Source organism: Takifugu rubripes, chromosome 4, assembly GCF_901000725.2.
Source record: "Takifugu rubripes chromosome 4, fTakRub1.2, whole genome shotgun sequence".
Taxonomy (NCBI): Eukaryota; Metazoa; Chordata; class Actinopteri; order Tetraodontiformes; family Tetraodontidae; genus Takifugu; species Takifugu rubripes.
In genome coordinates, this window is record NC_042288.1 from 6,027,977 (window position 1) to 6,055,957 (window position 27,981).

Consider the following 27,981-nt stretch of genomic DNA (forward strand, 5'->3'; position numbering starts at 1 on the left):
TGTGTGTGTGTGTACACATTACATATGTGTTGCAAGCTCCTATCTGTGCACCCTGGTAAATCCAGCAATTATTGTTCTGTACATAATTAACATGCTAATGAGCTGATGTACTAAAAGCTGCTCTGAGCAACACACAGACACGGTGTGTTGAATAGAGGTGAGGGCTGGGGCAACACCAGTGACCCCATATCCAGTGTTTGGAAGGTTCATTTGCATATTGGCATCATTGGAAGGGTCTCCAATTACCATCACAGACACACACGTTCAAGTACAGCGTTGTGTGTTTCAGCAGATCAGAGGTGGAGACTCATGGGAGGATTTGCAGCTGGTGCATCCTCAAACAAACAAAACCTGGCTCCAACAGTGCGCACACACACGCACAAAGATACAAATGAGCAATTTCCACATCCTCTCTCTGTCTGAATCACTGACCCAGAATGTAACCTCAGCTATGATCACTGGGCGGGATGACTCGTTCAGACACACACTCACACCCACACCCACACACACACACCCACACCCACCCACACACACACACACACCCACACACACCCACCCACCATCTGGATCTGATAAAAACAGTAGATAACGACAAGAAATTTGATCAAATCCAAGCGAGGCTGCTCAACAACGTCAATTAAAACACAACATAATCAATCAAAAGTTGCCATGGTAAAAACACAAGGCCAAAGCCTGCTGGTGTGTGTAAACAGTGTGTACCTTTCCAGGTAGGAAGTAACCAGAGGTGAGCACATGTTGGCAGAAGGCTTGGTCAGTCCAAGAGTAAAGACAGTGTCCTGCAGCTTTTTGATGTCCTCGGAGGCACCTTTAGCAGCTAACATGTTGAGCAAATGAAACAGCATGGTGACATGCGAGCCATCCATCACCACTTCCTTCTCTTTCATCTCCTTCAAGATGTCCACCGCCTCTGTAGAAAAAAGAAAATGTGATCAACATGTGCGATTGTCATTTGGAGACTGTAGCCAAAGAGGATAAGAGAAGGCAGCAGAGGTTGGTTGACAGAAAGAAGGGTGTATGACTATGATAAAAGGCCCCTTAAGCTAATTCTATGTAGGGAAAACAAACCCATATTAAAATAGCATTTTGTGCCCAGCAGGGATGCAAATCCAACCCAGTATAATGCCAACTGTGTGCTAATTACTACTTGCATTTTTCTAAACGAGACTACAATTACCAAACCCCTACAATAGAGGCCGCCTTTCTGCCACGGTTATGTCGAAAGCACTTGGGGAGCTAAATTATAGGTATGTGGCAACAAGGACCCACTGTGGCCCCGGTGATACCCTGGTAAGTAGGCTGTGGGGTGGAGCGTTTTGGTCAAGTCCAGCCAGTAATGGAGGGCTTTTTACCAGGCCACATGTCCATCTGGCCAACACTAGGGGCCAAATGATGAAAAGAGTGCTGTGTATATGTAGCCGATGTATCAGTCCACAGTAATTAGGATGCGTTAACCATCTATTTCAACAGTTGCTAAGGGCTGACAGCGATACAGCCCCTCTCCACCACAGACACTAAACTGTACTGCATGACCAAGGAGGGGGGAGGTGAAAAGAGGTTCACTTTGAAACTGTTATACCAGAGCACAAATTAGGTTATTGTAATATTAATTATTGTATTAATTATTAATACAACAAACCATCAACACCTGATTTTTTCGATCTAATTTCCTCGAATTTAAGAACAATGATCCCACCTATTAAAGCCTAAATCAGTTCAGGGGCAACTGGAACTGACAAACCCCAAGCCTCTTTCTGGAAATATTCACTCCTTTTTCCCCTCTTCTCCATCACACTCTGACAGACCTGCTAATCACCGAGACAAATGGCTTGGACTTGATATGCACAAATGGAACTACGCTAGCCAACATCCCCAAAACCACCACCCCAATCCTCCCACCCTTACTCTCGTGCCTTCTCCACCTCTCCCTTTATCCATCCGTTAAGCCAGTATGCATTTCCATCAGCTCAGTCAAGCATCGTGGCCAGCAAAGCGAGCCAGACCCCACACACACAAAATGATGGGAGGCAGACAAGCCAGGTAAACAAACATCACACAGCCCAATGGTTCATATAATGTTCCCTGACTTGACTGCTCGTGATGTCTCTTTCCCAAAACACACGCAGCCTCAAAAGAGCCCAAAGAAGACCAGAAGCTAGAGTAAGCTCAGTTTACCAAAGTGGGAGGACGGACAGAGGGAAGCACAAGGGCGAGGGGTGTCAAAGGGACATGCGTTAAATATAAAAACAAACCAACAGAGGAACAGAAGAAAGCAAAGCTCAGTATATGAAGGTATCTAAAATCCCTTAAATCAGTCATACCATTGACCTGTATGGAAACATACAGAGCTTGATATTTAGAACATTCATTAAAAGTTAAACCACTTCAGGTTTAGTTTGTTTGAGACATCATGTGGAAGTACTCATTGAACCTCTAGAGTGATGATCCTAAACCTGCATCTGCAGATATTTTACAGTGAGGATTAAATAACTGTCATTATGCACGAGGGTGTCCGCATAGAAGTGTAGCTAGGTCATAATTAGCTGCTAGCTAATACAGTGATTGTAAGGCCTTTTGAATAGTTTTTATAATGGATGGTTAGTGGAACAACATGGCCGAAGAGGGTAAAATAAAGACAAAGTCAAAAAGATCAAGTAATTCAAATTGCCAAGCACAACGGGACAGGAGACTGCGAACTGAGGGCTATAAAAAAACCAAAACCATTAGATATGGTGAGAAAATAACAAGATTCCAGGAGACATGATCCTCAGCTGGGCCTGGTGTGTGCTGGGAGCCAGCAGACCAGCGTCTGTCGGAAAAAAGTCGGACATCATGGTTAGCCATGTGTGCTAATGTGGCTGACAAGCGTCCCCTCCGTATGAACACTCTGGCTAATGGCAAATGCGTTAGTTCTGCCTATACGCAGCCTGCCACGCACGTGTATACACACACGCCTACACAGATGGACACACCAACTGTTGTGCACACCAAATGCCTTTTTGCTTGAATTCACATGCAAATGTGCATGTCCCTGTGTGTGTTTGTGTGTGTGTGTGTGTAATGCTAGAGCACTTTATGGACATGATCTGGCATTACAACCAAGACAGATTTCAATAATTCTGGAAAAATACACGTAGCAAGTCCTGTAATTCAGCCCCTCTCATTTGTAACAGACATGGATGTGTCCAAGGGGTGGAAAATGAGAGAATGACATGCTTCAAGACAGACGGAGATAGAGAGGGTCAGACAGAAAGACAGACAGACAGAACTAGAGAGCAAAGGGGAGGAGAGACGAGTGGAGGACAGACAAGGGAAACATTTTGGCTGTCATTGTGTGCACAGACCCGGAGAGGAAAACTGATGGTAATTGGCTCTTCGATGGGCAGAAGGAAACCCACCGTAGCATTCTGAAAATGGCCATCTAATGTGGGTTTGAGTGAGGCAGAATGTGACAGGATTGGTGACACATATACAAGCTTAACAACACATTCGGAGGGAGGCCTTCACATTTCAAGCCTGATCTACCTTAATCTGGATAATTGCTTGCACCTCAAGTAATCATCAGGTAAAATAAGAAACACAAGAATAAATAAGAAACTTGCGAAACAAGACTTTGAATATCTTTGGACTGACAGTTACAGAAATGTTGACAATCTTGAACCCACCCTCAATCCTGCCGTTCTTGGAGAGGGCCCTGACCAGAGCGATGTATTTACTGGGATCCAGAACGGTGGACGAGTCCTTACGACTTCTGAAAAGAAATACAGAGATAGATGATAATGAATATAGAAATCTCAAAAATAATGCAACTTCTCATCCATATAACACCTCCTTCACAGCCGAAGGTGATTAAAATAGCCATCGCCAAGCATTGAAGATGTGAGTTTCACTGCCACAGAAGCTGGACCCTGCATTCGTGTCCCTCCTCTTAAACTTTAATAAGTATTGTTCACAGTGTTGCCATGAGCGTATCCTGATTCACTCACATTTCCCTCTTCAGGTTGAGCGCCTCATCCACATTGTCATGACGACAGCACAGGTTGATAAGGGTAGCGTAGCCGCCAACGGTCATTTCCTCCTCGTGTTTCTCCTTCAGCTGAAGGGCCTGCTGCAGATTCTGATCACACAAACATAGTGGTCAGAAAACAAACGGGCTAATTTTAAGGAAAGAACTTAAATAAATCCAACCTCCTCAGCGCAGAGAGCTTGGATGAGCTGTTTCAGAACCACACTGATTGGTTTGTCCTCTGCGATGAGTTCTTCCATTTTCTTCTCAAGTTCCAACACCTTCACTTCAGTTCCCTGATAGAGAGAGATAGAGATGTTTGACATGCTTATCGAACATCATAAAGTCGTGTGTCATAAAAAAGACAACGATTAACAATGGAAAGTTTGCATGCAGTTCCATGGATATTTACTTACAGTAGCATGAGCAGATGTCATTAATCCATTTAAGTCCTGAGCCTTGTCTTGTTTTGGGTCCACTATAGCCATCACATACTGAGAGACGCACGATGATATTTAACAGTTAATTAAATGAGGCAAACATAAGAAGAAAGAACAAATGGAATCTCAGTTACATCAGACAGGATCTGTACCTTGATGAGTTCTGGGACGTGGTAGGATTCAAGGAGGTTTCTGATGCCCTTGTAGATGCTCGCCGTAATACAGATATTCTGTAAAGAAACAAGTATCATCACTGAGATCTGTATAATTAAAAATACTTCATTTGATCAGCCACTGAACATCATGAGACCAATTATTGCTTTCACTCTGACTTAGGAACTCAAGTCTGAAAACATTTGTGTATTTAGCTAAAACATGCCTGGAAATAGAAGAATAACTAGATAAAAGATGCTGTTTCCTGGTTAATATAAATTGTACTTGAATAAGGCCACTAAAATCATCACTTGGGTTGAGCTAAATGTGTGAGGGCTTCTGAGAGACGGTGCTCTTTTACAAAATTTAAATCTGCTCCATTTTTCAATTGTTGGTGTCACCGGGATCATTGTGTACCTGAGTCTTCAGCTGAGTGAAGTATGTCTTCAATGTTTCTGCCTGCGCCTGCACCTCCTCCTCCGAGCTGCTGTCGATCAGGTTATAAAGGAAGAAACCCGTCTTTTCTGAAAGGAGATGAAAACACCCAATTTTGATCAGCTGTCTTGGGAATATGTTTCCAATTGCCTCTGTGTCTGTCAGCGCATCCATTTCTGCGTATTGTTCCCTGTGACTTCCGCGGGGCGGGTGTTTGTGTTCCTCCTGCTGACGGAGGCTGCTTTTGGGCCGGGGTGTGAGTGAACGCGCGGTGGTTGGTGCTGACAGCTTCCCCCGACGTCCACACTCACGCAAACACACGTGCAGATGTCGTCTAATGGGATGTGACATGGATAACAGTCTCCATCGCTCCCACCAGTACACACGGTTTCAGCACTGGAGAGTTCCTGACACACACTGACACGGACCGACATAAATGCCATGCACACACACATGCACACTTAACTACTCAGCGCTGTGTCAGCAGCCAGGCTCGATTTCCTCAAATGGAGAGACACATACACACACCTGAACGCAAACACACACGAGCTTCATTGCGAGAGGAGGACTGGTCAGCAGTACCCTGCTACTGAGACCAAACACAAATGTGCACACACACGGCATTGTTCTGTCAACATGATTACAGTCTAGAACAAAACAAAGGACTGCAGTGGGCAAGTTTGAGCACTGATAGGTGAGAGACGAGCTACACGTCGAGGTGTCCTCCCTACTTTCTGTCCTACACACACACGCAGCCGCATCTTAGATACAAGGACACCGTCAAATATAAATGTTCTTACTCGCCAGCAACAACAGTGAGTTGATCGGCCCTTACCAGCAGGATCTTTGGAAAAGCGCGTGTCCTTGTACAACAGCGCAGTAATCTGTGTGACAAGCAAACAAAAAAAACAGTGATTCACTGACAACCTACATCAGATCTGTGAGTGACTGTAATAACTGAAGCAGTGGTGTTAGATTGCATTCATTTGCAAAAAATGACTCTTTTATATGATCAAATCATGTTTATTCTAAAGTATATTTTCAATCCTGCTATTTGAATAACTGAACTGTTGTTTTTTATTTAACTGAACCATGCATGAAGCTGAACATCATCCCAAACATTTCTTTATTTATGCACTCGGTGTGCCATAAGGAGATTAGCATAAAAGACAGCAGATGGCAATTGTCAAAGTGTGTATTCTTCCTAATTGGAACTTAGTAGTTAGGGAAAAAAAACTGGTCATTGTAGCCATTATACTGCAAAGAATAAGGGGTAATATCTTTTTTTTCCTCAACTTCTTATCTTCTCTTTTCTGGATAAATCACACATGTACCCAAGCTGACATCGTAGGCCCACTCTCAGCTTACCTTGACCATGCTCTCCACATCATTTGACCTGCAGGGGGCAGTAAAGGACAGGATATAAACGCCTGTTCAGAATTGGCGTGTCAACAAGATTCGTCAGTGTTACTGTGCAGCTCAGACAAAAGCCACACTACACAGGCACACACGAACACACACATATACATTAGTTTTTCTAGCAAAAACAAGAAATTAATCCTGAAAAATCACCACATTAGACATCTGCTATACCAAAAGAAGTCACAATCTCTTATGTTTCTCAAACAAAAATGCACATTTAATCTTATAATGCATCTTTTAATGTTTTAGTATGATTAGGGTCCTTGAAAATAAAAATGAATTGATGTGATTTCCACACAATTAAAAACACTTATTTACTTGTTTAAATACAAGCAAATATGAATGAAGAGTAAAAATTATGTCTTAAACATTTTTGCATTACGTATTTAAATGCAGTTCCAGTAACCGCGACATTGACAGCATCCCGTTGCCACCCCATAATTGATGCTATTCAACAATGAACACGACATCGACAGTTTGATGCTCAATCCCGCAGTACAAGAGCTTAAAGGACAGCAGTACAAAAGCATGGGAAACCACAAAAGATGCATTCACACACACACAGACACACACACAGACGCTAAACGATGACAACGTGTGACATTTCTGGCACTATCAGCTAGTCAGTGGCGAAGAGGAAAGAGGGGGAGATGAGAGCAGAAGGGAGAGGAAGAGGTCTTTAATGATTAAATTATCCCCTGACCTTGTCTTTGACAGGAGCAAGTCCCACAGTGCAATCACACAACGCCTGCTCATGTATGCTAATACACACTCCAAGTGACAAGACCAATTATAACACTAACAGGCAAACCAAAAGTCAGGTGAGTGAAATTTGTGCATGGGTGTTAACACAGAGGGCAGAGTAAATGGTGGAAACAGATTCAGACATTTAGGAGATGTAACAATTAAAATGATCTAAAGTTCCTTAATAGCAGATATCATGACTTCAAAAAGTCAGAAAAATAAACTTTGTTTCAAATAAGTTGACAATGGTAATGTAGCAATGTCACAAGAAATCTAAACTAAAAAATCTACTTTTCCAGCTCGGAATGTCAATTTGATATGTAAAATCAAGAATATTGACCAAATGTTACAACCATTTAAAAACAGCTCTTGTAATTACTTCACATCTAAGTTGGCGACAGTAAACTTGTCTTTGGGTAAATGCAAATGCTCAAAGTCAAATTTAAGTGAATCTGTGAGCTCTTCAGAAAGAAATTACTTTGGTGCCTGCAGACAAGGCAGAGCTTCTCTCCTTAGCTCACTTCCAGCATTGCTCGGAGGCCGCAGAGGTATTTGTGCGAGCGTCTGGTTAAAAAATCGTAAATATTCATAAACACCCCTTAAACAAACGCCCATGGGTCAGACCCTGGTCCGAAGGCTAACTCTGCGTGTGAGTGAGACCAGTACAGGGGAGCATGAGGGGCAATGTTGGGCATCTGCTAATTTACATATCTCCCACGGAGCTTTGGGGTGCACTGTGGGTTGATGGGTCCATATGCATGAGGCAAGTGTGTGTGTGTGTGTGTTTCGAGAAAAAGAGAGAGAATGCTCTACAGCTGTGTGCACAAAGGACACTCAACGCTGTGATACAGTGCACATGTCCTAGTCACACTATATGTTTCCTACTATAAATCAAATGGCCTCCCTAAAAATCATAAAGAAACACAGAACACTCACTTTTTAAAGCCTTGGCTGAGACTGCTGCGGAAATTTATGAGATCCACTGCAGGGAAAGACGGGTCCGACACTGAGGTAGAGGAAGAAAAATAAAGAGGAAATCGGGATTATTTTCAGCGTTGAACTTCCTATTAATTTATTAGTTATTGAAAGGGCAGTCATGGCAATCACTGCATCCATAAAGCATAGAACACATACGAGCAGTTTTAGTTCATTCAAGAAACACTGAAAGTGTATTGGAAAACCTATCTACCGTATATAAAATATCTGATGGAGGAGCCTCATGCAAGGATCGGAGGTCCTTCAGGAAAAAAAAGGATCGAAGGATGCAGAAACAAGTGGTGGATGTTTGAGACTAAACTGAGACGAAAGACGGACAAAACAAGAATCATCCATTATGTAACACTTTTCTCTGTTTTCTCCGACTGCTTCAAGCTGAGGCGCCTCTCGTACTTGCTCTTAACATATTCACACAGAAGGCCTGATGAGCACCGAGGAGTAAATGGACAAAAGTAAGGTGGGTGTGTGTTTTGTGTGTGTGTGTTTTAACGCTTGTTCAATTAGCCTTTAGGCAAAGGAGCAGTTTTTATGGCTGCTCAAGATGCAGCAGAGCCATTTGGAATGTGTTACTCTGTGCGCACGTGCACTTACAGCGGTTGTACAGCTCAGCCAGGTTAGTGACGGCCATCTTCCGAACCATTGAAGACACAAAGCCCTCGGACTCCAAAGAAATACCAGTGTCCTGAAAAGTAGTCAGTTGTAAGGATGATAGCAAAAACGTCAGCTCTCTCTCGCTCTCTAACACACACGCATGCACGCGCACGCGCACGCACACGCACACGCACACGCACACGCACACGCACACGCACACACACACACACACACACACACACACACACACACACACACACACACACACACACTCACTCACCTGGAGGGCCTGCTGGGTTGCTTCAATAGAGGAGAAAACGGGGAGAATGTAGTTGTGGAAAGTATCAACATCAGCAGTCACTCCAAGCTCCTGCATGCCCTTCAACACTTCCAGCACACCTGAAAAATGAAGAATGAAGGTCTCAAGTACGGCCTTTGAAAAGCCACCAACTGAACCACAACCCAGCCTTAGAGCATCACATGAATACTAGAAAAGCCCCAACAGCAGAGACCTTTGCCAAGCAGGTTATTTCTGCCATTTCACTGTGGCTTACAGCTGTAGTATAGTATATACTTCATATAGGCAGGTTGCTTGATCAAAGGTCACAAGTGTCTCCAGAATCCAGAATCTCACCACAATTTAATCATCCCTTCTTTGGCCCATATCATTAACATTTTCTGAAAATTTAATTAAAATCCATTTATAACTTTTGAAGTCATTTTGTTCGCAATCAGACAGATAATTGTCAGTTGTCAGCTAACCTCATTGGCAGAGGTAACGAGTCATTCACAAGTGCAAAAGTAGGATTATAACTTTAGGGGAAAAAAATGCTTTATTGCATTTAGATAGATGCAAGTCTATCCTCTCTCCCCCTGGGGATGTATGTATTTAAATGTGGGTGCAAAAGTTCCTCTCCCCACCTCCACTCACACTCCAACAACAAAATGCTAATGATTTGCTTTCTCCTCCACCTTGGACTTCAGGACACGTGTGCCTAAACACATACACTCGGCCTGAAGTGGACTCTTGCACCATCACCCTGCTCTTCAGTGGACCCCTGAGGTCCTGCCCCAGGGAAGAAGGCCAAAACAGCCACATACATATGGAACAGCCACTCACACACTCGCAATGTGCCCGCGAGAGAGTATGAGTGTGTGTGTGAGCTCAGTTGGAGGAAGCTGTGCGGCACTTTGCATATGTCTGGAAGCGTGCCCACCAAAGACATGGGCCCAAATGAAGGCCAACATGGGTGTATCTGCTCATTTTCAGTGTGTTGCTATGCAGTTTTAGATGTAGCTATATGCAATATATGACTGCAACCAGTGTGCTGATCCATCTTGGTCCCACACAGACCTTAGCAAACAACACTAAAGTGCTTTCAAGGTTCGACACACCTTAAAATGCTGTATTTACTCTCCACTCAGGTTCTGAAACACACAGATCTGAGCTTGTGTGTCCCCAAGGGATGCATGGGTTCACCTGGCAGTCTCTCTCTTTGGCTGAATAAAAGATGAGTCCCAGCTTTTATATACCATTAAAGCTGGCTGCTGGTCAAACATTATTCCAGGTAAGGCTACCTGAACCACTTCATCTATCCATCTACCCTTTCCCTCCATCCATATCACTCACTCACCTACCCCTCTCACTATCCATCGCCGCACTTTCAAGAAAGAGTAAACTGGCGATCTTACTTTCTTCTCAATGGAGGATCTATCCATTCTCCCATCAATGCATCCATTCTTACCCCTAATCGCTTTCATCCGGCCTTTTTTTATGAACGAAGAGAGGGACGACCCGCTTTGCTCCTGAATAATCCATAATCAATTTCACAGAAAGCTAGGCAGACAGAAATATGAATGAAAGCTTGCAATATAAATCCGTACCTCTGCCCTCTTTCTCACATGCACTTTCCGGTTTCTGTACACAAGTTTTGATGATCAGCAAATTTGTCCATCGAGTCTCCCCTTGAAGTTTCAGCACCACGCCCTGTTTGTATAGTGCATGTTGCAGCCTGTCATAAATTGGACTAATTTAAAGTCAATCTACTGTTTTGCTAAAAAGTTTTGTGTGTATATGTAAAAATACTGGCAAAGGGCAAAGAAAGAACATCTACACAAAGCAAGACTGAAGAAAAATGTCTCTGCTGCCTCAAGTGAATTTCTCCAGATTGTGTTGACATTAAAATACTCAACAAAATTTGCTGTCAATAAACCTGTCACCAGTCAGAACTGCATTAGACATGCAAAATTAAATGGGAAGGTAAAACTCCACATCAATACCTGACTGAACCACTTAAGATTGATCACCCTGTCTGAACAATCTGCAAAAAGAATCCACACAAGTAAAAAGTGAGACAAGGTGAGATGAGTGGAAGCAGTTCAAGGTTGGTTGGCATGAAGTCTGACATCATCTGGACAAGAAGTATCAAAGTAGTGAGTAAAGCATAGCAGTGGTCACAAGATATCATCATCAGATTCATGTCTGCAGGTTAACTGTCACAGATGAGAAGTGAGGATAAGAAAAGAGGGAAAGGAGAGTGGAGAGAACCAGTTCCTGTCAACCCCTCCCATCCTTGGACATGAGTACCTGTCACTTCTTCTTTGCTTTCATTTCCAACACCATCTGTCTCTCCACCTCTCCGACTATGACTCTCTAAAGGCAGACTAGCGTAGGTTTGCTCTGAGGCAATGACGAGCTGGTGTTTGAAAACAGGAACAGTTGGAGGAACAAAAGGTGAAATTTCTCTTTCACCTGCTTTTTTATTTTATTTTAAGGTAGCACTCGATGGAAATAACCTATTTAGCTATAATTGGCCAGTACCATTGGTAAAATACAACTGAATAGGACCGTCCTGGCGGTAGATCTTTCATGCAGCGCAACATTGTTTTAAGTCAGGGTTTGAAGAGGTCACATACAAGACTTTTAAAACAACCATTTGTGTCTTTTATCACCTAAAACACACAGGGGGAGACACGGGCTTTCCTCTTTCCGCCTTCTTTTTCCTGCCCCGCCGTGTCACAAGTGATAACAGCAGACTGCGTCCCAAGGACTGACAAGCAGTGACTAGCTAGCGGCAGGTGGGAAGTATAGGCCAGCATATGCTTCTGCTAAACCCGCCAAATCCACACCTCATCAAAAGGCAGAGACCCCACCACCACCACCACCACCCCCACCCTCTCCATTGCTCTCCTCTACTCCTACAACTCCAGCCTCTTGCCCGCTAGTGACACCTGTGGACAAAAAGTGACACGGCGCTTAATATTTCATGGGCTGTGCACAGTGGGGCGCATAATCCAAAGTGAATTCCCTCAGAGCGCTTGCATTTACATGAAATCAAGTCACTCCGCATCAGTCACATCACCTGCACTGCCTGCCCCACCACCCTCCCAACATACCACCCTTTCTAATATGGACAAACAGACACTTCCTGCAGCCAGAATGTGAGAGGAGAAAAAGCTGCATCATTATTTAGGGTTAACAAGAAATCATTAAAAAGAAGAAGGGGTTATTTCTGCACTGATGAAAACTACATTGCTAAAGGGCTTAAGTATTGATGTTTTAATTTACTGAGCACACGTGTGCAAATGTGCAGACAAAGGCAGTGATGTATTTGAGCAAATAAAAAAAAATAAAGAATCTGCACTATTGCCACATTGTTTCAACCAATTCCTCCATCCTGCCATCTCAAATGCTGTCAATTAGCTGACAGGGGAAAAACACATAATTTATTAATGGCTCTAAAAACCCCAAAGAGAGCGCTGAAGCTCAGTCCAAATAAAGCACTTAAAACTCAAGCCCCCTCTGATCACTTTTGACAAGGTACATTCATCATGAGCTATGAATTCTAACAAATCTCCAAATGCTGGAGGATGTCACTGAGATAATTCCACACCAGTCTATCACTGACAAAAGAAAATCTGGGAGATGACCATTTTTTTCTGAAAACACACAACCATGACAAAGGAAAAGCTCTATGGAGTGAAATAGCAGATATAATAATAGAAACCAGAGATAATTTCAAAACATTTCTAAATTATAGACAACTAGATACTAAAGTCATTAGACTACACCAAATGTACTGAGGTTTAGTGTGAAATGGTTGGCTGCTGATATTTAACACAAACTTTCCACCTTGCTGCAACGAGTAAAGGAGCAGACGATTGGGGACAACTGCAGACTGCACGTAACCAGAGGACACATAACAAAGCAAATGTCCGTGATCAATTGGTTAGATTTGAGGGGCACAATCCCCCTTCTGACCTCCCAAGAAGATAACTGCTTTACCTGGGATCCAACTTGCCTTGGTGAGAGCGGCTGTCTACCTGGGAGGACAGAAAACTATCTAACTAAGTGCTGTTTTTTTTTTGTCACTCCTGTTTTAGAAAGTGTAATTCCACCTGCTGCGAAGAAATAGGCCAGGGGTAGAGGGGAAACACTCTCTGATGCGATGCCTTGGATATTTGACTCATTTGAAAAGCTAAGGCTAGAGAAGTAAATGACCTAAATTTGATTCAATGCTGTACAGTTAAACTATTACTTTAACCATACATATTTGTAACAAAATAAAGTTTTCCTCGTAATTAACAAAATAAACAAACATGCCTGCCTGCTCATACGTGTGGATCAATGAGCTGTGTGATGTCTTTTTGCTCCCAATATCTCACACAGGGATCAGACCTCTTTGCCCTCAACCATCCGAGCTCACTGAAATCTGCCCCAGTTGGACCACTCTATAGGGCATTAATATTTGAGAGAAAACACTCCTTTAAAAGCTCTCTTTGATACCGTCAGTCACATAATCCTCTATTCATCACAAGAAACACAAACGCTGTATTTCTAAACCTGTCCTGCACTATCATGACCATAGAAAAACTGGTGGGAAAAGTTTGTTTTAATACATGAACACAAGAAGTAGAAAAGTAGAAAATATTGCATTGAAATACGCCACTGCGGGAAAAAAGGACAAGTACATACCATGTTTGTTTTTGTCTTTCAGATGCTGAGTGAGGAGGGGCCAAAAGTAGTGAGGCCTTGTGGGTAAACCTTGCTCCTTTAACATTTTCATCAGCTCAAAAGCCAAAACTGCAAAGACAAATTCGTATTAAATACAATTTCAGGACAAATGTGCAATCTTGGTTGGAAAGGTAAATTAGAGTAGGTTCTGTACCAGTTTTCTTGGACTCCAGAGCACAGGACAGGCTGAAAATAAGTGGGGTGGAATGAAAATTGGCCTCCTGGAGCTCTTTGCAATAGACACCCAACTTTTCCAGTGGCTGTCAGACACACAATCATTATTAATTGATACACAAATTAACTATATATTAAAATAAATATAGGCAAATTAAGAGTACTGGTATTATACCATATCCATGTTAACACAGTGTCTGAGGAAGAAATTGCCAACATTGGAGGAATCAGTGTTCAGGTTGTCGGACTGCAGCGTAGGAAAAGTCTTCAGGATGTAAAATGCGCTGTCTTCAAGGCCCTGCGTTATGAGGCTCAGGCACAAGTTCATGGCATCTAGAGGAGGAGCAACAAATACAAGTAGATGAAACATAAAGATTTGTGTGCATTAATAGCAATTTTGTTTTTTACCTGGAACATAACCTCTCTCGTGCCTCAAGCGCTCAACCACCTCTGGGAGGTGTTGCTGCTGTCCAGCCTTTGCCAGACTGAAGATGACCTGCATGAAGTCTCTATCCATCAGAGTAAAGTCTGAACTTTCTGCTACTTCCAAAGTCTGACAAAAGCAGGGGAAAAGAACAAAATGGAAGAACAGATTAATAGTAGAGTGAAGCAAAAAATAATGACTGATCAAAAGTCAATTTTTGACTTTTTCCAGATTGGTTATATGTAGTGGCTGATAGAGGACTTCATTGCACGTTGGACATTTACTAAAAGCAGAAGCACTGTTCTAGGGAATCGTTTCAGGAACGGAAGAGTGACAAAGCTGAAGGCAGGTACACACCTTTTTAAAACTCTCCATGTCCCCCTTCTCTGCATACGCAGTAAGCAGCGAGATGTACGTGTCAGGGCCTGGTTCAATTCCTGCACCTTTCATCACAGTCAGGATGTTCTTGGCACTCTCAATGTCCCTAAAAAGGCAGTTTGTTGAAAGTATTAATTATATGACTAATTAAGCAGGAGAGTAAACACAACATGCTGTATTAAAACAGTAGCGAGGTTACCCAGCACGAGCATGGCCTGTCACCAGAGAGTTGAAAACAGCCTCAGTTATGGGTAAATCTTTGTTCTTCATGAAACCTAATATGGTACTGAAAAGGAATTAAAAGTTTCAGAATTAAATAAAATAGATTCACTTTCTTAGACATAAAAATGGTGAAAATTAGGCATTGCTAGTTAAAATTCCCATCAGAAAAGGACCTCTAGTATTTAAAAATAAAGAGACGGTTTGCTCACCTGGCTCCCTCAATATCTCCATTTTGACAGTAGGCTGCTATTAGCCTTTGATATGTAACCTAGACACAGAAAATTAAGAAGTAGCAGAATGTGAACCGAGTAGTGAAAGTCAAAGATTTTAGTTGTATCATCCCTTTCAGATTAATAATAATACCCTAATAATTAGTGTTACCATTAAAAAATAATAAGTGGTGCCCTATTTGCAAGACTACTGTCAATGTTGTATTTTTGTTCTAGCACTTACTCTGTTGGGCTGAATGTTAGCTGCTTCCATCTTGGCCAGGAAGTCAGTGGGGGAGAATTTGAACTCATTCTGCAAGTAAACCTTCAGCAGAGCATTGTAGTGACTAACATCATACTGTGCACCTGCAGAGGAAACATAAAATTACAATTCAGAATTCAGAAAAAACTTCTACAACACAATGGTGCAAATTTACAGAAATTCAGCAAACAATTTACAGAATCTGCTTGTGCACTTTGTCAAGGTAACAATGAATCAGACATTTAAATCCATTTAAATCAGTGAACTGTCAGCTTGTAGTGTGATAAGAAGTAATGCTGAAGTTACTGCTGCCATTTCTTACCCAGGTCTCGCAGCTTTTCCCACACATGGTGTGCAAGCTGTGTGCGCTCTTCTAGGGGAACCTCTGGCAAAAGGGTCCCACAGCTCCGCAGCAGTAACAAAGCCTGATTACCACTTGGATAACCTGAAAACATGAAAAAAGAAATGCATTGTGGAACATAAAGGCCATAAACAACAGTCTTTAACATTGCAAGTCCTGATTGCAGTTGTGTCTCCATACCTGTTCTGCAGATATCATGGAAGATGCGCAGGAGCAAGGTTTTGGTAATACGGCCAGTTCTCCTTACAGAACTATCAAGTTTATTCAGAGCCCAGTCAAAATCTTGTGCCTGCTTGGACTGTATGGCAACACTCGTCTCGTCCGTTTTCGCTGTGGTCACAGCATAGTTACGCACACACCCCACTCCATATGGCCATGTGCAACTGTGACAGATCACGTAAAGAAGGACACAGAACAAAATGCATGAGGTAAAAGTAAAGACATTAGTAGACATCAGGTACATTCATCAAGATGCAGAAGAAGGAGGATGCTCGTAGATGAGAGATTAATGTGGGAAAAGTACGTTAGCAGTGTAATGAGTGCACAATGAAACCCACGCAGAGGAACAGAAAGTCATCCACATGCTATTCAATCAATTACTACGACCTTGACAGAAAGTCATCTGACAGTTAATGTTAGATAATGTCGTAGCTTATCTTAAGGATAACAGGCTAGAATTAAATAATGTATACATGCACATACATGCAAAGCAATTCAATTCAGCTAAATTACAGCGGGAGTATCTCTAATAATGAAGCGGGCCCAGATCTAACATGGAGGTGAAATAACAACATTGGGCCAATATTGGAGGAGAGCAAAACGTCTTTGCGATGATTATTTTTATTCTTGCCATGTAAATGGTTCAATTTTGAGACATAAAATACAGTGTGATTATGTTTGTTACACAACGTGTGATCCTGAACTTGCGTAAAACCGGAGCCATCTTTAAGTCATAATACAAACAGCCACTTTTAAAACGTCACATACGAAACTTAATCTACTTAATCAAGCCAAGTTAAAGATTCCAGGTCATATTTTTATGAATACTGGTTTGTCATTCCATTGATGTCAGTGACCCTCAATGACATCCCTGCCTTCAGCTCACGCGTGGACTCCGGTACACCGGCTAGCATACTGCAACATACCTTAAGGTATTTTCAGGAGCAGGGCAGATCTTTCGTGAACAACCTACACTCCTGCTGCCGCCAAATGATCCGCTATTCAGGCGACTAAGTGGAGGACCGTTCCTTTTAACCCCGGGTATCTGAAGTAAGCCCGAAGGCGAAAACTTTAGCAATCGCGCAGATCTCAAGAGCGCAGCCATGTTTTTTGTAGCACAGTGGAAGGGCATCCGCACCACGTGAATTTCCACAGTACAATATCGCGAGAACTCAGAATGTAATTACGTTATCAATGATAGCATTGGAGTTATTCAAGATTTACTTTATTCATCCCCGTAGGAAAATTGAATTGTAATAGCAGCCTAGACATGTAGGAATATAATTATCCAAAGTGAACTTTACCAAACAGCTTTTTTTTACTAATTACTTTACTATTTTAATTTACTAATAATTCATCAGTGCTAAAATGACGATATCAATTGGCAACTATCAAAACTTTTATGTTGACATCTTTCATTTATTGCTCATCTGCTGTGATAAATATCTCAATACTGCAATTGTGCAAGAACATAAATATCAATTGTCATTAGAAATAAACAATTAATTGATTTATGTTCCTATGACTTAATATTAATGACATTGTTCATACTAACAAGAACACTTTCATTAAGTACAACAAAAACAGCATACTGCAATTCTATTAATATTTTATGTCTGAATGCTTTTATATCACTAGTCAAACCACCTGTTTAATTTGTTTATTTCTCTTTCAACAAAAATAGGTCATTTAATTTAACAATATGGATTACATCAACATTTAAATCTGCATATACACATGGTGTGAATAAAATTCCACATGCAAATGCTTGACATAGTGAATGTTTTGAACATCAAGGCATCTTTAGCTAAGTTCTTCAATGGCTTTAACACTAGCTCTGTTTTTCTCTTTCTTTAAGTTGTTGGCAACCACACTTTTTGTCTTCTCCATGTTTCTCCTTACACATTCTCTTTTACTGTGTTCATTCCACAACTCTATAGCTAGTGCATACATTTGGTGTACATTTTCTGTTATCCAAGCCTGCATGAATTCACACTTTTTCATTGCAAGGAAGTATTTCTGTCTCGTTTCTTTAGCCTCTCCACCTTTGGACAGGGACTTTCTGGCCTTTGAGAGCACCGAGCGAAGTTGGCTGAATGCTGCCAGACAATATCCAGCTGGATCCTTTACATTTTTCCCAGTCATGATGTGGGCCACAGCTTCCAGGGCCCTGGATGGGCCAAGCCGATCCTCTTTGTCGAGATACCCCTCCCCGTAAATTCGACTTTCCCCACTTTCTATGGCCTCGTGAATAGAGCTGAACACCCTGCTTGAGTTCAATGCCTCAGACAGTGCAAGAACTATGTCGCAGAATTCAAACATCAGTGAATCTGTGTCATTGTTAACCAGACACAAGGAGAAAGCATAAGCATAAAGGGCATTGACCAAACCGAAGCATATCAGGGGAGAAGGCTTCGCACACAAGGAACTCAAAGTTGGAATTTTATCAGAAATTGGAGGGGCACTTTGAGCTGTTGAACTTTCTTTGTCCTTGCTTGTCTGTGTTTCTCCTTCAACTTTTTTAAATGTTTTTGCTGATTTGCCAAGATTGTTTCTTTCTTGTGATACCTTTGTTTTATGGTCAGTGTCTGGCTTCTCTGCTGTAGTGGAATTGTCTGTCACCACTTTAGATATTTTCTCATCAAGCATCTCAATCATTGCTCTCCCTTCCTCTTCATGCTCTTCCCACCATGGCTTCCATGGAGGAACCAGTTTGGCAACACCTCCATCCTTTAACAGAGACACAAACATTGTTTTCTCTTTACCGCTGAGAAGTTCCCACAGCTCCTCTTCTGAAAGCTTGTCGATATCAAGCTCTGAAACCCTCTCAGCCAAGTCCAGCTCATCTTCTGTACTTTCAGCATCTTCATCCATGTCTTCATTCTTTAGCTTTCCTCCTTCCCCGATCTCCTTTAGACTTCTTAAAATACCCTCAATCTCTGTTGAATTTTCTTTTTCAGACTGTTGAAGCTCAGCTAGTCTGGACAAGAGCTCCATAACCTGCACTTTCTCTGCAGTCTCTAATTGCCCTTCATCTTCGTTATCTGAGACAATATTGCTTTCTTTTAACAAACTTTCCATTCCCCCATCTGTCCTGTCTGCCTCTTGTCTAAGACTCAAAAGCATTTTGTGCATTTTCTTTCTCCCTTCATTTTCTGTTTTTCCCATATCCTTCAACTCCTTTAGAACAGACTCCTTATAAAATGTCTCAGAGCACATGGAGTGATCTGGGCTCTGGTAGCATGCCAAGCTACAATAATGGAGGTTACACCGAGGACAGGTGTAACAAGAGGGTTTACATTTACACATCATGCAGATGGCACTCCTGGCATGACTGCCTTCGACCACCATCCCATCCACCTCCTCTGGTGTCTTGGATGGCATGATGAGCTCCTCTTGACCTCTGTGTGGGAGCATGATCCCATCTCTGCTCACAGCATCAGACTCGGTTTCAGTCCACTGGTTCCTCGGTGATATATCTGTAAGTATATTCTTCAAAGATTGAGGCATTCTTCGTCGAAAAGGCGCATTCATTGTGATCCTGGCTAATCGCGTTGTTTAGGTGCAGAAAAGCAAACCTGGAAATCAAGCAAATTAAAAAAATAAAATACTGTACATTGTTACGTTATCTTTGCAGACTGTGATGCTAACGTTAGCTTCAGAACGCAGTTACAGTAATTGATCGATGTGCCTGAGTAAACAATCAAAAACGCCGCTAAGGAGTATTTGGCAGAAAAGTTTAATTTCAACACAAAAAGTTTTTATGTGGAACAAGACAAAAAACACTCACCTTTCTTGATAGTCTCGGCTCACGTACAAGCCTGCTACGTGTGTCGTCGCATTTTGATGACGTCAGAACGGCAAGCTAAAGCGCTGCAGACATGAATATTTGTGTAGAAAACGTTCTGATAAGGGCTCTATAATGTTATACACACAGGAAATTACAAATGCTCAGGAAAGGCTGCAGGTGGGTTATACATTTAATGACAAAAAAGTTGTTATCAATATACTGTCACAGTAGACCTGATTATAAATCTTTTAACTTTCTGATTATCTTTCAAAACAATTTGTGTTTCCTCCTGTGTCCTGATTGTGTCTCCAACTCCCACAGGGCTATTTGCTATAAGTTGAGTGTCTCCTGCAGGGGGTCACTCGTGGTAAAAGGTCATGCAGGTGGGGATTTGTCAGATGGCTGTCCACCCCTTGCTGGGCCAAGGGGTTTCCCTGTTGCCTGTCGGAGCCCATCAGGAAAGAGGGAAGAGGAAATGGAGTCTGAGGTTGACATGTACCATGCTGTCTTAGCCCCACCCCTGGCTGTCATGCCAGCAGTCCTGGGTAGGCCACTGTCTCCTCATGTCTCCTTTATGCTTTCCTGGCACATTCACTGACATGTACCCCAACACCAAATCCATAAGAGACTGTTTGACTCTTAGGGTTGCCACTATATGCAGTAGTGTTGTCAAAATGCATATAGAAGAAGACATGTAAAAACATTTGCCCTATTTTCATAAGGTATAAAACATGTAGTATAGCATTGCCTGTAGTGGTTACAGTTTTCATTAAAACAATATAAAAAAAGTGCACAGCAGCAAAAAATATTTAGACGCAAATATTATACACTTTCATATTCCATGTAAATATAAAGATTCTCCCAATTACACTGTCTCCCAAAGACAATTATTCCAATTACACTATAGTGTAACAATTATTCCAATTACACTATAGTGTAATTGGAATAATTGTCTTTGAATGTTTGGGACTTTCGACACCTTACACAGATTCACACACATATATCCTGCTGTCTGCCACCAGCTGATAGGTGACAGGGAACAGGCTTTGCCTTTTGGGCATGTCCAGCTATGGCGTGTCTGGAAATGTCTACTATCCAGCAGGATATGTGTGTGTGTCTTTGTGTCTGTTCATGTGTGTGCAGTAAAACAGAGACTTACTGTATGTTGATTTACACTGCTCTGTCACCCGTCACCTCAAAACAATTTGGCATTATAGGGCACCTGAAAGGGTTTGTGTCAGTGTGTGTGTGTGTGTGTGTGTGTGTGGTGTTCACTCAGAAATATTTTCTTCAGAATGAGTAATTGACTTTACACAGATAATCACACTTCTACACTCGCTCTAATGACACATGTTTTCCAGCTTAGTATCATTTTAGAGAGGGCTCTTAAATCATCTCTTAAATAATAATAAAAATGAACTTAAGCACTATAATGTGCCAAAGTTGTTAAAAAGCTGCCGACATTAATGTATAGTTATTCTGCAACATGCAGTTTTTCATGAATGAACCCAGGAACATAAGGCCAACTCCCCTGCATGAAAGCATGAATGTACCACTAAATAATTCACCTTCAGGATATATTATTTACCCAGCTGTTGTTGTTTTTTTTATCCATTCACCAGAATTTATCACAGACCTCCATTTATTTCCCTCCTTTCTCCTTTCTCCTTTCTCCTTTCTCCACATGACAACCTTTGCCAGGTCACCAAGTCCACATAACAAATTGCCGCCTCTCTTACAGGTCCTCGGCCAGTGAATGTGTGAGTGTGTGCTAGGTGCAGCGTGCCATGTGATGTGCTAAAACACAGATAGGTGGAGAGGTAAACTCTGAGTGACCTAAAGTGCCTGTAGAATGCACTGACAAACAGAAAAAGGAGAAAATATTCAGGAACTCCACTTTATGTCTGTAGACAGAAAAATAATGATTCAGGGCATCACTTTCAGCACCACCAGTTATTTCATTTCAGTGGTCTAACTGATTTTATGGATGTTTCTCTAGTGATACGTACATTCCAATCACTTGCATTTCAAGAAGATAGGATGTCAATTAAAAATATCAATCTTCCACTGCTTTCCAAAACCAGAGAGTATGGTCATATCATTTATGGGGAAAATCTCTATAAGATGTAACACAACAAAACTAAAATAACAATAATGCCGTATAGCCAGTAGTATGCTTTCATTTTCTATGTTTAATCACTCATCTGTGCCTCCTCATGATTTGTAAGGGAAAAAAGAAATTCAAGCCTTCTCTCCTCTTCTCCATCACAACACTCCCACAGGAACAAACCTGAGACTGACTGTGTATCAGTGTATCACCCCTCTTCATCTATCTCACCTCGGGCCCGACCTCTCTCCACTCCCATGAGAGGGAGCAACAGATCAAAAAAGTGGAGGAAGAAGTGAAAGAGAGTAGTGTGTCTGTGTCCCAGAGGATTGGTGTATGTCCATGTGGATCAGGGAGTGAAAATGTGACAGCAGCAGAGGCAGACAGTGTGTGTGTGTGTGTGTGTGTGTGTGTGTGTGTGTGTGTGTGTGTGTGTGTGTGTGTGTGTGTGTGTGTGTGTGTGTGTGTGTGTGTGTGTGTGTGTGTGTGTTTGCCTGTGTGGCCCTTGTCAAACAGAGGTGTCATATGTGTGAAGATCACAGTTTCAAGCTAGTGGCATCCAGGGATGATGCTGTAAATCTTTGTGTTGCCGGACACATCCATGCTGTGATCTGTTGCACTGTAGTGTACATGTGCAAGCATGTCTTTGGGACATTTGATGGAGATTAATGTGACTGCTGGTGGCTGAAAGTGAAAATGTGATGAAGTGTGTCCCCTTGGGAAAACCATGGAGTCAGCTTGGGCTACAAAACTGAGGCTTCTGAGAACCTTCATGGGCTCCTTTTCATGTTAGAATAGCATCACTATTGTTTTTACCTGGGACACAACAATGTGTTTCAGCATGCTCCTTCATGCAAAAACAACTATTCACAGAAAAAAAAAGTGTAATGTTACTTTGAAGTCCATAAAAAATAAAATATATTATTCCAAAGTAGCTGGATCTTTATCAATCTGCACATTTCCAAATGTATGATGCTAAAAATTATTTCCAATGATAAATCATGTGCATTTCTTTAAAAAAAAAAAATCAAATTATTGTTGATGTTGTTGTTTCCTCACATTCGGCACATGGATTGGGAGTTAATTCTTGCATACTGCATTAAGAAAAACAGGCCAAGTCCTTTGATTTTCAGATTTTTGCTATTCCAATCATGTTTAATACAAGTACGGTAATAGAAAAACAGAAAACTTGATTCCTGTGAATGAATAATTGAATAGAGACGTATTACAGGAATTTAGGCCACCGCCATGGCGGCTTTACTTTTGTGCAGATCATAAACAAGACAAGAGTGGACACAGGCTTTGTCCACTGTTGTGTATCAACCCTTTTTTGTACATCTTCACCTCTATCTTGACCTCTTTCATGATGTGTGAGTCACAATGAATTGTCATATAGACACACACATGCACCCCCCCCCCCCCCACACACACACACACACACTGTGGGAATGTGAATAAGGCTATAGTCACATCATTATATCCATTTTATAAGAAAAAACATCCTTCGTGCGCCAACACCTGCACGCCTCACTGCACGTTATCTTCACTCTTGAATATTCTCTCACTTATTTACTGTATCTTTCTGTCCCTGCTTTATTCTGACAGCACAAATGAAGCTTGACACATGTTTATGTCACATTTCACAATATTTTTGTCAAACATGTACACGCAACTGCTTATGTAGCTCATATAATTGCCTTTTTATAGAATTAATGGTGACTTGAGGGATAAAGAATGTTTGTTACAATAATTACAACTGTCAGATTTTTAAAACATTGTTCTTTAGTTGCAGCAAATAAAGTTAGATAATATCTCTGAAATACTTAAATTACTTAAATTTAAAACTTATGTAGAAGACACATCACAATGAAGGAACTTTTCACATATTTCGAGAGGGAACATGTGGCATTTTGAAGATTTCCATAATCACACTCTCAGAGTGTGTTAATCTTATCTGGAAAAGGTTGTGTGTTAGTGTGTTTGACAGCTCTCCGAAGCAACCTGCAATGTTGACATTAGTAGAGGAGGACAGATCAGCTCTGCTTTGGGAGAAGGCATATGGTAAAGCTGCCCTCCAGCACAGCGTGGAGTTGTCTCCACGTGTGGCTGTGTGTAGTTGTAATACATGTAAACACACATGTTCTAATGTCTCACATGGGCAATACAATAAAAAGGTGTATTTTCAGGTGAGTTCAATTGTGTTAGTGTGTAAAAGCACAAGGATCCAACTACTTGAGCTGGGAATATTCCTTGCTGCCTGAGGCTCTCAGGCATCGCTGCTGTCTCAAGTCCAAGTGCCATCATCGATGTTCAGGAAGACTGAAGATGCCAGCAAACACGTGTGTAAAGGAAAAAAATCCAGCTCTATTTGTGTCAGTATACACTGGCGTCGTGTCATCAGAGCTTCCGTATTTGTGACAGTTTATTAAATATGAACACAACAAAATGACGGAGAATAAATTAATTGTGAACACTGTTCACGCTCATAAACCCATATTGTTATGTAGTTGTGTAGCGTGGAATGTCAGACATTTCTCATCTCATCCTCGAGCATAGTGGAGGCTGTTGTATCTCGCTGATGTTGCCAGAGCAATGACTATTATACCCATCTGTCACACCTCAGCCAATACTGACACATATCCATTAGAGGATCTGTTTTCCCCTACAGGGTGAATGTTTGAGGGAGGGCTGGGCTCAGAAAATCTGGCCTGGGGTGAAGTGAGAACTGATGAAAGCTGTTATATGGAAGCAATTAGGATGTGCATCTTACTGCGAGTGTGCTGCAGTTGCTCATAGGCTTCATGCAGTGGTGTTGTGCTTGTGACTCATGTCAATTTAAAAAATGTGCTTTTGGCATCAGAGTCTTCTTTTCTTTGGTCATTAAACGGTGTAATTCATCTGCTGTTATTTATTATCTTTTCTTGCTTGAATTTTGCACAAGTGCCATCCATCAATCCCCAGCAGTCCTTTCGTGTTGTGCTCGTCTCTCTATCTGTCTCCTGTTCATACCCGCTATACCCACAGGACTTAATCCCAGTCTCCATCATTCCATCCACCTCTCTGTCCTTGGGACTGGTGGCTGCAGGAGGATGTAGCAGGTCTGTCACACGGTGCCAAAGCTGTCAATCAGTGTGTACGTATGCTTGCATATGTGTGTATGTTAGTCTGGAGAGACGTTGTGATGGCAGCTGTCACGCTGTCTCAGGATCATATGCTGGCTGTCAGACATCCTGTAAAAAACTGACATCCAACCCTACAAATACACACACACAGACACACATACACACACACAGAAGCATTGATGTTAACTACTAACTTCAGCCTGACCCTTTCCCCCCTCTATAAATAAATGAGAACATCAGTTTACAGTGTTGTGATTTTTTTGTCTGTCACTAAAGTGAATCAATCAGCACAGTTGTATTAGACTTTCACACTTCTTTCAAGTCTGTTTCCTAATAAACGTTTGTTTCTTTGGAGAATGTGTGTGTGTGTGTGTGTGTGTGTGTGTGTGTGTGTGTGTGTGTGTGTGTGTGTGTGTGTGTGTGTGTGTGTGTGTGTGTGTGTGTGTGTGGCTTATGAAACTTTTTGAAACTGCAGATTTCTTCAGAAAAGAACAAGCCATATTTTCAGGCCCCAACCTTTTCCAATAGTTCCAAACATTCTCACACACCACTAGGCAAAAACCTGAGACTGACTGTGACGTTAACATCTTTCACACAAACACCACACGATCCAGTTCTCATGTATGCCATTGATCCCTCGCTCTCCTGCGCTGTCATGGGAATACCTGCACAGCTGTGTGGTAATGTGTGTGTTTTTATGATGTCCAGTCAGACAAAAGAGGCTGGGTCTCAAGTGGCTCCAGCAAAGTTGATGTTTTAGGGTTGGTGGCTGAGAAGGATACAGAGAAGGATAAATAAGTGAAGATGCTGCAGAATTGACTCGTTAAATGTAGAGAGACTAAAGAAGGCTAGTGTAGATGTGTGTGTGTGTGTGTATGTGCGTGTGTGTGTGCATGCGTGAGTGGGAGACAGAGAGAGAGAGAGAAAGAAAAGATTCTACATTGGCACCACAGTAGACTGCTGCTGGTCTCACTGAGCTGTCAATTAACACACACCACTACAGCAAAACACACACACACATGCATGCACACACACACAAACAGAAACACACACACACACAGGACCCTGGAGAGAGGCCTCAAACCTGCCTGTCAGCTGATGTTAGATCACACTGTACGAGTCTAACACTGAAACAGTCAAACCAACACACACACACACACGCACACACACACACACACACACACATGCAAATCAGCAATGAAAGAAAGATGGGCTGTTTGTGGTTTACTTGGAGTTGATTTATTGATAGTAAAACCTTATCATCATAAAACCTTTCATCACCACACAACATTCTCCACTGAGTATTTTGTACTTTTGCATATTTTAATGACACCATCAATTATGGAAGTGTGGTAATTCTGTGGGAGAGCAAATCCTCCTGCATCACACATGCAGGCGCACTCTCGCACACACTCACACATGATCACACAGCTGCTTGACGACTAATTCAATTATACAACCTTATTGAAATTAGTTTTTTTAAAAAAAATCATTTTAATCAAATTGGAGAAGTGAAAGTGTGTTTTATGATTCCTCACCTGTACATCTCGTCTCATTTCCAAACCATGGATGGAACCTGTACCTGGAGCAAACTGATGAAGCTAATTCAGGGAGAAAGTTTGTGGTCCACTCTGCACCCAGCCAAGGAGAAGATTGTCCTTGCTTTGTTAAATGATTTTTTTCCAGCTGAAGTCCTCCCCAATATCAGGAAGAGAGAGATCACTTAGAGATCTCGAGGAGAAGAGAATGACTTCATAATCTGAGGTCACCTTGGAGAGCAATACACTCAGCAATCAATCCATTTATTGCCATTCCATTGGTCATTTCCACTCTCCTATGTTACAGTTAGGCACAGAACTGTGATTCTTGACATTTGCAGAAGTGCATCTTTGATGAGTTTAATGTAAAAATAATTGGATGGTGTCGGTTTCCAAGCAAGAAATGAACAACAAATATGCAAACTATCCATATAGATCTGGTAAGGGTGTTGTAAAGAACAAGGAAATTGAATGCACAGTGGTGGGCATTCAGAAACATGTATCCATTTGCATTTTCTACTGAAACTACATGCTTCGAATGATCAGTTTGAACTGTCTGACCCTCGGGTGAAGACAAGCGTTCAACTCAACCCGTTTCAGTCATCACCAATCCACGGAAGTCTCTCAGGTAAGGCAGCAGTGCACATGTCTCTCACTAGATGGCAGTGAGATCCTACCGATGGTCCTCATATTTTACAGCTCAGGCTAATCTAATAATTCGTGGAGCAGCAGGGCCTTTGTAGCTCTCCTGTAGTTGACACATTTGCTGACCACGCTACTGTTGCCTGAGTTGCAGAGGAGAAACCAGTTCAGACACAAACTGGGAGGATACATCTCCTGGCAAGAGTGCCTACTAACATTGGTTTTCTTGATGATTAAATTTGCACAATTTGAAGCATGACAAAAATTTACAAACTTTGCTGGAGTGGGTAATGGACATTCAAGAAAATGGCTCTCTAGCACAGGAAACTTTGGGCACCTATAGTGCTAATATGACATGGGGTATTTCATTAATGTGGACAAGATTACATTTGGTCAGTAAACAAGACATAACCAACTTTATGTGGTTCTTTCTCTCTCTCTCTCTCTGGATGGGACAAAATTCTTTTCATACATCTGCTCTGTACTATGACATCCCTCTTTGGTTTTGGTCTTGTGATAAGGCCCTGCTCTGTGCTGATTGTTGATGAGCAAAGCCATATCAAGAAGATTCTAGATTTGATTCTGGTCTAACCCAGTGGGTGTGTCCTTTCTACATTAGGACATCTGTGTGACAGAAATGCTTGGAACAGCCTTGTCTGCATGAGTTAAGTCTGCAAACGAATGACATTGGCACATGCATTTCCTTGCCTGTTT

General features: G+C 41.8%; 2 protein-coding genes and 1 long non-coding RNA gene across 3 annotated transcripts in view; 1 reads left to right on the forward strand and 2 right to left on the reverse strand.

Annotated features, from left to right (window-relative positions):
• Positions 1–17,207, reverse strand: part of lrpprc (leucine-rich pentatricopeptide repeat containing) — a 36,201-nt gene extending 18,994 nt beyond the window's left edge. The window contains exons 1-23 of the mRNA XM_011603132.2: positions 16,995–17,207; positions 16,030–16,232; positions 15,811–15,933; positions 15,471–15,592; positions 15,227–15,285; positions 14,995–15,081; positions 14,775–14,901; positions 14,402–14,546; positions 14,169–14,326; positions 13,974–14,079; positions 13,781–13,888; positions 9,086–9,204; positions 8,806–8,896; positions 8,155–8,224; positions 6,421–6,448; positions 5,888–5,936; positions 5,035–5,141; positions 4,617–4,694; positions 4,441–4,518; positions 4,207–4,320; positions 4,005–4,135; positions 3,684–3,769; positions 721–928 (exon numbers count right to left, since the gene is read on the reverse strand). Of these exons, the coding sequence (XP_011601434.2) occupies positions 721–928; positions 3,684–3,769; positions 4,005–4,135; positions 4,207–4,320; positions 4,441–4,518; positions 4,617–4,694; positions 5,035–5,141; positions 5,888–5,936; positions 6,421–6,448; positions 8,155–8,224; positions 8,806–8,896; positions 9,086–9,204; positions 13,781–13,888; positions 13,974–14,079; positions 14,169–14,326; positions 14,402–14,546; positions 14,775–14,901; positions 14,995–15,081; positions 15,227–15,285; positions 15,471–15,592; positions 15,811–15,933; positions 16,030–16,232; positions 16,995–17,200 (2,603 nt within the window). The 5' untranslated portion in view covers positions 17,201–17,207. The remainder of the gene's footprint in view (positions 1–720; positions 929–3,683; positions 3,770–4,004; positions 4,136–4,206; positions 4,321–4,440; positions 4,519–4,616; positions 4,695–5,034; positions 5,142–5,887; positions 5,937–6,420; positions 6,449–8,154; positions 8,225–8,805; positions 8,897–9,085; positions 9,205–13,780; positions 13,889–13,973; positions 14,080–14,168; positions 14,327–14,401; positions 14,547–14,774; positions 14,902–14,994; positions 15,082–15,226; positions 15,286–15,470; positions 15,593–15,810; positions 15,934–16,029; positions 16,233–16,994) is intronic.
• A 506-nt stretch (positions 17,208–17,713) lies between these two features.
• znhit2 (zinc finger, HIT-type containing 2) lies at positions 17,714–19,935 on the reverse strand. The gene is made up of 2 exons (XM_003963885.3): positions 19,859–19,935; positions 17,714–19,646 (listed from the first exon to the last, which is right to left on the reverse strand). Exon 2 carries the CDS (start codon positions 19,600–19,602, stop codon positions 17,872–17,874), a length of 1,731 nt encoding a protein of 576 aa, XP_003963934.1. The 5' UTR covers positions 19,603–19,646; positions 19,859–19,935; the 3' UTR covers positions 17,714–17,871.
• On the forward strand, positions 19,919–23,129 carry LOC115249629 (uncharacterized). The gene is made up of 3 exons (XR_003888302.1): positions 19,919–20,035; positions 20,180–20,403; positions 22,141–23,129. It is a non-coding gene; the product is annotated as an uncharacterized lncRNA (long non-coding RNA).
• The last annotated feature ends 4,852 nt before the right edge of the window (positions 23,130–27,981 follow it).